Here is a 12,809-nt window from a genome sequence, read left to right on the forward strand (position 1 = left end):
AGCAGCGATTGGAGTTGGGAATATCAGCAGCCTTCTGCAACTTCTGTACGACCCCTCAATCCATCAAATCTCCCTTGTTGCACCTTGAACCTTCGCGAGTTTCTATCTTTTTTAATCCGGCTGAGTGATCCTCGAATTTGAGCGTATCATGACGTGAGTCATCAGTCGTACGAACGTGATTCACCATTCGTATACTAAATCCTAAATTTATATCTCTTTGTTGAAAGCATTGTAAACTAGTATATAAAACATGAAATTGACAATGTAAAACTTATAACAAATTAACTTTTAAGTATAGTCATTTTATAAATGTAAAGTATAAATCTGAAACTATTAAAAAAAAACACTTTAATTTTACATTTAGTCAATAATCTTACATGTAGTCAATCTTTAATGTATAAAACTTTTATTAAAGATAATTTAATTTTAAAATTTTTCTAAAGTCTAAAATATGAAACTTCAATTTTTATTTTATTTTTACACCATATTCCAAAATTAATATAAATAAAAAGAAAAAAATAGTATTCTATTAACAAATAAATATTTAAACAATTATTTCATTGGCTAATTCATTAAGGTGTGGATCACCAAATTCTTCATATCTATCGTTGATTAGAAGAAATCTAACGGTCATCAATCAACTCTTAATAATCTCATCCTTTTACTTTTGTACATCTTGCTATCCTTCTTTTTCTACTTAATCGATAATGACGATGCAAATCCAATAAACTCTGGAGTCTGGAAGCTTCATTGACGCTTGAACCAAATCGCCAATTGAATCTACTGAGAAACTGAAATCCCTTTGATTATCTCTGCCGAATCTAAAGGTTTTCTTCCTTTTTTCTTTGTCTTTCTGCTGAATCAGATCTTTGTTCAATCGATTGTAGTCCCAAATCGTAAAATTTTGGGTATAGATCTTCTCGTTTAATTTTGGCTATAGATCTTCTCGTTTAATTTTGGGTATAGATCTTCTCGTTTATTTTTTGGTATAGATTTTTCTTTTTCACTTTTTGTTCAATCTTTTAATTTTGGGTTTAGATCTACATATTTTTTCCTCTGTGTATAATCAATTGTAATAGATCTTTTCGTTTTCATATTTGGAGCTCAAAATCACAGTAACAGGTTCTAACACATTTTTTCATTCAAGCCAAGGTTATAATTTTTGATTGAATTAAATTGCTTTCTTTTGATTGTTGCTGTTGTTGATCAATGCAGAAACAGTTATGGAAGCTAAAGAAATCGTATGTTGCATCCCCGCAAAGAACGTTATACCAAAACTCACACAACAAGGTGAGCAAGAGCAAAAAGATCTATACCCAAAATTGTTGTTGATTGTTGTTGTTGTTGATCAATAAAAAGAAACCTATCTAAATAACTATCATAATTATCAATGCGGAAACAGTTGTTTCAATGGAAGCTAAAGAAATCATATGTTGCATCCCCGCAAAGAACGTTATGGCGAAACTCACACAACAAGGTGAGCAAGATCAAGAAGATCTATACTCAAAAAATTTGTTGATTGTTATTGTTGTTGTTGTTAATCAATAAAAAGAAACCTATCTAAATAACTATCATATTTATCAATGCAGAAACAGTTATTTCAATGGAAGCTAAAGAAATCGTATGTTGCATCCCCGCAAAGAGCGTTATACCGACACACACACAACAAGGTGAGAAAGATCAAGAAAGTGATGTGGATGGTGATGTGAAGGAGATAACAAAGCTAGAGTATAGACATTCTCTTGCTCATCGAGGCAACTTAATACGCATCGAGGAAGAAAAAGAAGACATTGATCCACTGTTCAAGAGATATTTCCGAAACCTCCAAAACAATGCACTCAACTCCACTCCTATGAAACGCCCAAAACTAGAAAAGGAGGGTCCTCACGAGGCAACGCTCCTTGAAGAATAATGGCGTGGTAGCAACCACTTCTAGAGTTTATGTTATGTTTAGACTTTGTTAACTTTAAAACTTTATGTAATATGATATTTTATGATTTCATTGTCTTTCATAAATTAAAGAAAATTACATTTTATTCAATGTTTCAAATAACAAAATATATTTGATGCAATTCAATTTAGAATCAATATAGATCTAAATACCATTGTAAGTTAAACACCATTTTCTCAATGCCATGATACATATTACATAAACCAGGACAACATATATCATATCACGAAACAAAAATAAGAAACAATGTTCAACGGCATTTCCCATATGCTATTATAAACGATGTTATAGCAATGTACAATAGCCATTAAAATTTACAAAATAGCAATAAAAATCGTTATATAATACTTTTCTAAAGCAAACTTTTTGTGCTACTATAGGGTTAAATTCGAGAACCATAATGTCACGAAACAATTTCCAACAACACAGCGAATGTGTCATTATAATATATTAAAAGCTCAAAATATTTGCTATAAAACTAAACATAATAGCACTGAAAATGCATTAGAATAAAATATAAAATAATAGACCGATAGCGCTATAATAGGTAAACCTTTCATAGCATACAAAAAAAACGCTATAATATGTGAAAGCGCTACCAAATTTCTGTAGTAACGTTTTTGGTGTGCTAGTAATGTCAATATTTCTTATAGGGATGAGCAGCTTCATAGCCATCCGGAACTGGACAGGTGCTCATATCCCAACATGGAGATACGACCAGTGCAGCCTCCTTCCTCGTCCTCTCAGTTTGAAACTTTTAATCTAAAATTGTATATTTGTGTGTGTGTGTTTGTGTTTTTTTTGTTGTTTAATCGTTTGGTTAAGATTCTATAGTTCCAAACAAAAGTAATCAAGGGAAAACACAAGCTAACTAAAAAACAGAGACGAGAGCAAACTGAACTCACCATGGTTAAATCAAACCGAATGATGTCACAGAAAAATCTTGCTGGAGTGAAGAAGACGGACGAAGATATATATCTTTCTCTGTTCTCAATCTTATCTATAGTAAAGTAACATTTCTTTTAAACACAAAACCGACATGAAACATCCTTTTTGACATGTGTCTATCTTCTCAAATCCAAATATGTTAAAACTAATTTTCATTGGATTTCATGAAATCATTATATTTTTAAAAATATGAAAGACACATTATGTTTGTTTTTTTTGTGAACTCTAGATTCATTATTGATTGCAAATTATGAGAGCTTTTACGAATGTACTATGGAAAGTTTTTTCCGACTCTATTAGATTATATTCCATGTTTTTGATGGACATCTCCTCCTTTCTCTATGCTCACTTTTAATTGTATGTAGAGTCATGGCGAACGACAATAATTACGCATCACTGGAGATTGTCTGTAAATTTGTCTCCGTTAATCTGCACAATTAATAAATCGCATTATCTGGAGCTCGAATCGCAGATCTTCTGGTATAGAAGCATTAATGAACCACTGAACCAAGGGGCTTCCACAACGACACATTATATTATTTATTATTTTTTTTCTTTTTAATTAATTAAATTTTAAAAAGTACTACAATTTATTTCATGCTAAAATAATTTCAAGATACTTAAAGATTTGATAATTAAAGATTATAGTATTTATCCCTTCAAGTGAAAAAATAATGTTTAGTAACTGATAAGATTCAAATCATAGTTTAGAATCATTTTGAAAAGACTTTAACCACTGCACTACCTTGTCTTACGATGTTATTATCAGTTTGAACCATATATAAACTGTATATGAATCAAAATTTTCTATAGAGTATACTTGTTTGACCTAAAACAATAAATCTCCCACATTAATTTGTCACTACCGTGTAAAATAAATCTATTATCTTTTTTTATTTTCCTCCATAGGTCTACCAAAAAAACAAAACTCTGCCACCATTAGATGAAAATCAAACCATAAAAATCTCTCATTTTGTTTAAATCTACCTAAGATTTTTTCTTTACCATCTCTGAAATTTTGCTTGTCAATTAAATTTGCCGTATATCATAACTGTACTGATAAAATCTATCACGATTATAACTCTATCGTATAGACTGTCGCCAAAATAAGTCTATCATCACATAGATGACAGATTTATTATAATGCGGGAACTTTTCTTCTAAAACTTTCGATGATGGTTTTCAACAAACGCGCTGACATGGCTTATTTTTTTAATGATACAATTGTAAGTACATTTTTCATGACAAAGCAATTAACGGTGGAAAATGCATTTAAAACTAGTAATTTTGTAAGGTTTTTAAGCTATTAGAGTAAATTTTCCTATTTGTAATTGTAACATCCGTGAACCAAAATCCCGGTTTAGGGATTGAATCGGTCGATGCACAATGTGCATCGGTCGATGCAAGGTATTTTTCTGCGGACGAGTTTAAATGAAACGCTGCGTTTTGGGTTAGGAAAACCTTTAAACTCGAGTTTTGTCTCATTAGGCGTGCTAGGCCGCTTTTGAGAGAAACGAAAGAGAGAGAGAAGAGTTCTTGGTGTTTTTGAGTGTTCTGGGTGATTTCTTGGAGTTAGAAGCTGTTTTTGTAGAGATCTGTAGTTGGGATCGTTGTAGGAGCTTCCTAGGAACGTTTTCTTCCTGTGTTTTGGTCGGATTTCTTCTTGGCAAAGGTAAGTGCATGACCATGGCTTATCTAACCTGGAAAAATCTCTGATTTGCTTGTTTTGTGTTGTTAGGCTTGTTAGATTGGTATTTGGGACGATTGGTAGCTTTCTTGTGGCTTGGGATTGTGTTTTGTGGTTACAGGAACAAAACTCCGGCGAGAAACTTCGGGGGAAAACGATGCTCGGCATTGCATCGGTCGACGCACATTGTGCGTCGGTCGATGCAGATGCGAGGACGGCGCGTAAAATCTAGGGTTTTCGTGCTATGTCGAGCATGCGTCGGTCGATGCAATGGGAGCATCAGTCGATGCAGATCTTGCGTCGGTCGACACAACCTCCAACTGGTGTCGGTCGATGCTGAGTCCTGGTTTGTTATTGTTGATTGTCGATTGTTTATTGATGGTTAGAGATGACTCTATTGCTTATGTGTATAGCCCAGTAGATGGGAGGATTTCCATACTGAGTGTTTATAAAATACTCATGCATTGCAATTTGCGTTTGTGGTGCATGTAAAGGCCAAGTGTGATCGTGAAATCAAGGTAATAAAGAGGAGAATTTTCTAGTGGTTCGCTTGGTTGTCTAGCTTCTGTTAGGTTGCTAGAGTTGAGTCCTAGAATGTTGTTTAGGATTGCTGGTTCTCTGGTTTATGCTGTTTGGATCATTAGTTTATGATTTGGAATTAATATCGGTTATTGGATTATGATAGGATTATTTATTGGTTATTGGTATCTGTTATTTCCGTTGTTGGTTGTGTTTGTGGTTAGATGGCTAGTGGGTATGAGACCACTAGCTGTAGTGTATTTATTATTATTATTTATTATTTATTAAAAAAAACGGGTCAGGTCGTTTCAGTAATACACTACAACAAATTTGCTCATCGATAGCACCATTTGATAGCGCTAGTTATGTAACTGCTGTTAAAGAATAGTTTCGGATTTTACAGCATTTTATTAGTGCTAAGCCCATTTATAGCATAAGCGGGAGCGAAAGTCACTTTGGCGGCCCAAAATTTTATTCAACCGCTTTAACACTTAGCTAAAAAATTTATTCAACCGCTTTAACACTTAGAACAAAAAAAATAAAAGGTCTCAGATATTTTTTTGTCCTCATCCCTTCGGTTCTCTCTCTAAATCTCAAAACCTAGACACAATCGCCGTCGACGTCGTCGATTTCCTTCTATCTCTGTATCTTCTTCTTCGATTTCCTTCTATCTCTGTGTCGCCCGTGGTCTGTATCTTCTTCTTCGATTTCTCCAGTCGAGCTATATCTTCTCCTCTTCGATTTCTCAGACGAAGGTAACCTGAATTAGACAGCTAATTGTTTTTTTTTTCAATTTCATTCTTCATCAGTAACCTAAATTTCACTTTAAATCTCCTTTTGTGAGGTGTCAAGCTCGTCCAATAACAAAGACAAACTTGAGAGAAGAGAAATCTAAAACCTAAACAACAAATATGTAAGTTTGTTCACATTTTAGTTAAAATTTCAGGTTAGTTTGATTTTGGTTGAATATGAAAATTGCATGTTTGTGTCCTCTTCATGTGCTTGATTTCTCAAATCTGTCGAAAGTAAATTTCACTTTTAATCTTGTTTGTGTCCTCTTCATGTTCTTGATTTCTCAAATCTGCTTTATTTAGATTTTTGTATTCATTTTTGTTAACTGTTTAGATTCAACTGTTTAAAAACTAAAATGCTGGACAAGGAATGGGTTCATCTTAGCAGGTATGTAATTGATTACATACTGTTAGGATTTCAACAAATGAATATAGACATTAAGGTATCTTCGTTTGTGTCGTTCTTCCTTCCAAATACAATGAAGACTTGATCCAACATACGAAATAGGTGCCTGGAAATTTGTCCGGACGGTGGCTGCTGAGTTAGGAGATAGTGGCATGGTAATATGCCCATGCGTTGACTGTAGAAATGTAGATCGTCATTCGTGTAGTGTTGTGGTTGCTCATCTAGTAACTAGAGGCATGGATGAGACTTACAAGTTGGGGAAAGATTGGTATCACCATGGTGAAGTGAACTCAGGGGCTGAATTCGTTGAGAAATTAAATCGGTGGAATGATGAGATTTGTGGTTTATATCAAGCTGCTGAGTTTATGGGTGAAGAGCCGCTAAGAAATTGTGAGACTGTTGAGGGGGAAGACAAGATAGATGATGAGTTCTACGCAAAGCTAGCTGATGCAGAAACCCCTTTATATCCAAGCTGTTCTTCCCATAGCAAGCTATCAGCCATTGTGACATTGTTTAGGATGAAGACACAGAATGGCTGGTCCAACAAAAGCTTCAATGATCTCCTTGAGACGTTTTCAGAAATGTTATTGAATGGTAATGTACGTCACACATCACTAAATGATGTGAAAAATTTCTGAAGTCTTTTGATATGGGTTATCAAAAGATTCATGCCTGCATAAATGATTGTTGCCTATTCAGAAAGAATTACAAGAAGCTGGACAACTGTCCCAAATGTAAGGCTTCAAGATGGAAGAGCAATATGCAGAAGTGGCTGTTGCTGAAGGGCGTTGGCAGTCAAAAGAACCAGATACATTGGTTAATGGAATTCCAATCTAACCTAATGCAGTAAAGGTATTTGTGCATGTGGTCTTGAAACCTGAGACATTTCTATGGAGACCTACAACAGAAATTAGTATCATTGAGGAATGTTTGAAGATTTTCGTAGCATGGCCTGCAAGGAGAGTTTTGTTTGAAACAACCACAGATGAATCTCCACTGTCTCAGTCTCAGATTCCAACTCCTATAATTCAAACAGTCTCATCTCATAATCAGATATCTGAAGCAACTCCTACAGCCCCTGTCAAGAAAGCTAAAAATGTTATAGACTCACCTGTTCGAAGATCGCCGGTAATGTACTTCACTCCTTTAAGTGTTATTTATGTTATTGATGTTTAGTATTGTTGTTGTTGCTTATAATATGTTGTTATATTGTCAGCGTAAAAAGAAAGAGTCAGTTAGCAAGGAAAATCAGAAGTGCAAATTGTTGGATATTACCGGGAAGAATCGGGTCGTTGTTGAAGGACGTTGGTCTTCAAACAATCCAGACCAAGTTGTCCATTGTGCTCCATTTGGACTTAATGCAGTACGCGTTTGGGTAGCTGTGGTGAAGGTTAATGATGCCGCTGTTTGGAGGCGTACTTCTGCTATCGAGTGTATGGAAGATGCAATTGGTACAACACTCGCATGGCCAGAGGACAAAGTGGTAATGGTTTGAAACTGAAGTACCTTTGTCTAGATTATGAGAACTTATGCTATTTATACTTGTGTTGTTAGCTTATGGGAACTTATGGTATTGAGACTTATGAAGTTTATCTTATGGGAACTTATGATATTGAAACTTATGTACGTTGAGACTTATGTAATTTTTGGATTAAAGTGTATCTGTTGGATGTTTTATATTATATATATTTTCATATAAAACAGGTTCCACTTTTAAAATGTAACCATATAATAGCTCTAATATGAACAGGTAATATAGCACAATGGATTTTAATTTTATCAAAAAAATACTAAATCATAGCACAAATATTAAGACATTATATTAAATATAACAGCAATAAAATATTGCAACAATATAAATTATAATAGCAGTGCAATAATGTTATTGAATAATTTTTAAGAACATTTACAGACGCTATATTTAAAACATTTATAACGCCGACATTACGCTATTATATATAACGATATAATAGCAGGAGTAAAAAACGCTATTGTATGGAGGGGTCTATTATAGCTTGGGAAGAGACAGCGTTTACAAAAACGATGTGTATCACATATAATAGCATTTATCGAACGCTAAGAATGGACAAATTTGTTGTAGTGATAACTTTGAAGTTTTATCTATGCGATATTAAACTCTCATAAGTGATTTGATTCTATCATTAAAGATTTTTAGAGATTTTCACTGATTATCTAAGGTGTATAAATGTGATATATGAGTTGTTTGAAACCAATTGGCTCTTTTTTTAAGCCTAGTAGTTGAATGAAACCACCAATTGGCTCCTTTTTATAGCTTAGCTAGCTACGGTGGTTTGAAAAATTGACGTTATTCATTTACGTGAACTTTCTCTAATCCAAGCTAAAACTGACGTTATGTTTGATGGAGATGAAAGCAAAGTGAAGATTTTGGAACACATAGAGTGGTTTAGAGCCATTTTTCATTTGTTGATTCAGCATTCAATTCGTTATTTCTGTTACTCTGTCTACACTTTCACATAAGCGAAAGCACAATTAAAATCCAAATATAAAGAAATGCAATTTTTTGGAAAACCAACAATATTTTAATTTAATTTTTTTAATCTGTTATAATATCATTAATAATAATATCATCTCAAAAAGCTAAAAAGTTAATTTTCCAATATATATATATATATATAGTTAGTGGTTAAAATTTTAAAATAAAATAATTAACAAAAGAAAATTTCAGAAAGAAAAAAATTCACAACTGTTTTTCTTTTTTTCTTTTGTTAGTTTTACTTTTTTGCTTTACAAAAAAAACTAAATTCTCTCTATATAATCAATAAAAAGTCAACTAAACCGGTTAAACAACACAAAAAAAACACACACACACAAATACTAGAATCTCATCTTTAGGTTAAACGTTTTGAACTGATGATGGCGAGCAAGGAAGCTCCAACACGGGTCTTTTGGGAAATGAGCACATGTCCGGTTCCCCGTGGCTACCCTGCTGGTCGGGTAGGCCCGTGTATTAAATGGGCGTTGAAGAAATTAGGCTATACTGGTCGTGTCTCCATCACTGGCCTCGACATCTTAACAGAAAACAGAGTAAAGAGTTTACTAGCAGAAATTATGGAACCAAGTCGAGGAAAGCCAACAATACACTTCCGGTCGAGCAAGATAGAGCAAGTTTGGGATTTTAAGAGAATAATGAAAGGTTTCACTCAAAGTGGTGCACTTCTCCCTCATGGTATACAATATGGAATCATATATTCTTTCAAAGAGACGCCACCAGAATCACTTCAACACTCTCCAACCCATGGCCTTACAGTTTCCAGGACGAAACTTTTTCAAGAGGAAGGATATGATATGATCATAAGACCATCCAAGACGTCGCTTGAGTCTTGCTCAACATGAACAAAGTCAAATATCAACTCTTCCAAACAAACTACTATTTGGGATACATTCTTAGCTCATCTAGAGCATATCTCGAGATGGAATCAGTCCAATAAGAGTTCGAATGAAGGAGGTATTCATCTTACAAATCAGGTGACCTCACGGCTACACGATTTGGACCTACGAGCATTCAACAGAGGATTCCGACCAAGTCAAAAGGATTCACGATATGAACCAAACGGTTCTGGAATCTTGATCCATTCCATAACCACAAAGAATTAGAATCACATTGAGATCAGTTCATATGTGAATGATATGGATATTTCAAGTCAGTGAATCTATCTCAGTCCCAATGTCACGTCTGATCCAAATATCCTATTACACATATGGAATCATATATTCTCTGGCTTGTTTGGCTTATATCTTTTTCTTTTCATTTTTGTAGTGAGCAGATTAAAGTTAAGGTGAATTGTCATCATTCTAACATTTTCAAGGCAGACGGTGGAGTATTAAACTACGTTGATGGAAAAGTTGAAGTAGTAGAGGTGGATTCTGTCACAATCTTCGAAGATGTACTCATATCTTTGGTTGAAAAACGAATCAAGAACATTGGGAAAATATGGTACAAACTACCGTTTGAAAAAGTATCAGATAAGATGCCACTGTTCGAAACTGTTGATGCTAATAAAAAAAGTTGGTTGCAAAAGGACGTTGGATGAGAGAGATAGACATTTTTTTTTTTGAAAAGGCACACACAGATTCACTTGAGGAAAAATTACCTGCGGATATCTTCCACTCAACTGTTTGGAATTGTTTTGGAAAGCTAAATAAGAATATATTGGACTAAAACTCGAAACTGAAACCAATCTTAAACTCAATAAAAACAAACTTTAGTGATATATATATATATATATATATATATATTTTCCCCCAAGATGGCTCTATCTTCGTTAATTACATTGTGATGATTGATGAACGCTCTCTGGTCCAAGCTAACCTCTTCTTAGATATATGTTTGATGTAGGTTATGAAAGAAAATATAGGATTAGAGCCAATTTGATTTGTACAATGGACTTTGTTAATAATAGCAAACCTGAAACTGAAACGTTCCCTAATTACTTCACCACCATTAATCCAATTTCTCCATCCCCATTTGTAACTGAAGCCTAGCCTGCTTCTTCTTCACATCTAAGCTTGACGTGCTTTGACTCTGTTTACGTCGTAATTCGCAAGACCCAACAACACCAAGAAACCAAAGAACATAGCCATCTTCTAATTAAAGGAGATTGTTGATATAGGGAGTCAAAAACATATACGGATATATAAGATAAATCAGAGGGATGATCGCTTGAAGCCAATATCTGATTCCAGAGGTATTGTACAAATGTAAACTAATTGAAAACCATCACAAGGGCAACACATCTTCATGGTTCTCATAGATTAAACACATCAAAGACAGACAACAATACCAAATAGAATGAAGTTAAAAAGATTTTTTTCATAAACAGTCAGAGGACACATATCTCACTCCAGAAACAAACTTATTCAAGAACCCCATGTACGGTCCTTTTTTACTTCTTAGTTGGTGCGGCTTTTGAAAACATCAAGACCCATTTCGGTTGGATCAGTAGCTTGAAGCTCCACTTGAATCCCATCAAGTTCTCTCTTGAACCTATCCTTAGAGCTCGCGTAAATCATCTTGTCTCTCACTTTAGCAGTGTCCGGAGACCTTTTTGCACACAAAACACATTGGATGATGATCAACAACACAAACAAATCAAAGGAACATGAATTGAGTTTTAGCGAATAACTTTTATTATTACCAAGCGATGAAGAAGATCTTGCTCTTCTGGCAGTTCTCAGCAGTGACAAAGTCGAAATCGTAAATGCAGTAACGGCATTCATCTTCTGGAAGACTCGCTGCAAAGTCATCATATGACTGTTCAGGCTCACCGAGCTTCTCTACAACCACTTGCCTGTCCTCAATCTTGTAGACTATGGTACGGAACGTTCGTTTCGCCTTCAGTTCCATAAATTTTAGCTTGCAATCATCATGCACAGCCATTCCTGACGCCGCGTTCGCCTGTTAATCATTTCAAATACACAGAACAACAAACAAAACAAATCTCTTCAAGAACACAATTATAAACCAAAGAGATCACACAATTTTAGAGAACTAACTCAACAGTTTTAGGATACTTCATCATCTGCTAAGTAGTTTCCAAATTCAGGAGACTAAGAAAGCACCACAAAAGATGGAACAATTGACTAAACACTGATCAAACAACAACAAGTTCCTCCTTGATTTCAGATCAACTAGCGAAGAAGAATCACATCAAAAATTACGAGTTCTTCATTTGATTCTCTAGTCCTCCTAGGTATATCTATATAAATCCGATCACACACCATAGAAACATACAAAAACACCAAAGATCGAACCAACAAATAATTTTTTTTGTATTCTCTAGATCTAACGAGCGAGGACTGTAATCAAAAATATAGACGAAACCAAAACGGGATTTGAAACTCGAATCGACAAGCAAAGCAAGCTTCAAAGCGAAGAACTTGAAAGAGAAGACGAGAGGAAACTGAGCTCACCATGGCTTGAATCAAACCGATTTCAAAGAAAAGTTCCTCCTGGTGAAGTGAAGAAGACGGAAGAAGAAGATATTTTTTTTCTCCGGTCGGCAAAGATCTATGGATATGTCTTTTTGTTTTCTTCACTGTTTCTTCTCTCTTATTTTTTTTTGTAGCAGCGTTATTTGTAAGCTATCCTAAGATTTTTTATTTATATAGAAAAACATAACATATGGTCCATTTGCTTATGTGTTTTTTTTTTACACATGGTTATTATTATATGGATAAGAAAAATATAGTAATGTAAATTATTGATCTCAGATTATGATATAATTACAAATTAAAAATATATTCCCTCTCTATCATAATAGATAATTTAATAGGATTTTCATCAAAATTAAATATATAAAAAAATCTATTATAATACAGAACATCATCCTTTATAATACAGAGAGAGTAGTAATGTAAATTATTGATCTCAGATTATGACACAAATTACAAATGATGATCCTACATATATTGAAAATGTCATCGATTCATAAATTCGTGGATAAGTTCGTTTTCAATTCTCTATAG

General features: G+C 34.1%; 2 protein-coding genes across 4 annotated transcripts; one reads left to right on the forward strand and one right to left on the reverse strand.

Annotated features, from left to right (window-relative positions):
- On the forward strand, nucleotides 672-2,002 carry LOC104790835. 3 transcript variants are annotated; one of them, XM_019246709.1, is made up of 4 exons: nucleotides 672-827; nucleotides 1,216-1,290; nucleotides 1,397-1,477; nucleotides 1,590-2,002. In XM_019246709.1, exons 2-4 carry the CDS (start codon nucleotides 1,224-1,226, stop codon nucleotides 1,910-1,912), a joined length of 471 nt encoding a protein of 156 aa, XP_019102254.1. In that variant the 5' UTR covers nucleotides 672-827; nucleotides 1,216-1,223; the 3' UTR covers nucleotides 1,913-2,002. The 3 variants fall into 3 exon arrangements, with proteins under 3 accessions (XP_019102254.1, XP_010514923.1, XP_010514922.1); XM_010516620.2 differs by having other exon boundaries at nucleotides 673-827; nucleotides 1,403-1,477; XM_010516621.2 differs by lacking the exon at nucleotides 1,397-1,477.
- On the reverse strand, nucleotides 10,978-12,423 carry LOC104790836 (actin-depolymerizing factor 2). Its single transcript, XM_010516623.2, has 3 exons — nucleotides 12,255-12,423; nucleotides 11,480-11,739; nucleotides 10,978-11,385 (listed from the first exon to the last, which is right to left on the reverse strand). The coding sequence occupies exons 1-3, from the start codon at nucleotides 12,255-12,257 to the stop codon at nucleotides 11,235-11,237; spliced, it is 414 nt and encodes a 137-aa protein (XP_010514925.1). The 5' UTR covers nucleotides 12,258-12,423; the 3' UTR covers nucleotides 10,978-11,234.

The sequence above is a fragment of the Camelina sativa genome, chromosome 6 (genome assembly GCF_000633955.1).
Source record: "Camelina sativa cultivar DH55 chromosome 6, Cs, whole genome shotgun sequence".
NCBI lineage: Eukaryota > Viridiplantae > Streptophyta > Magnoliopsida > Brassicales > Brassicaceae > Camelina > Camelina sativa.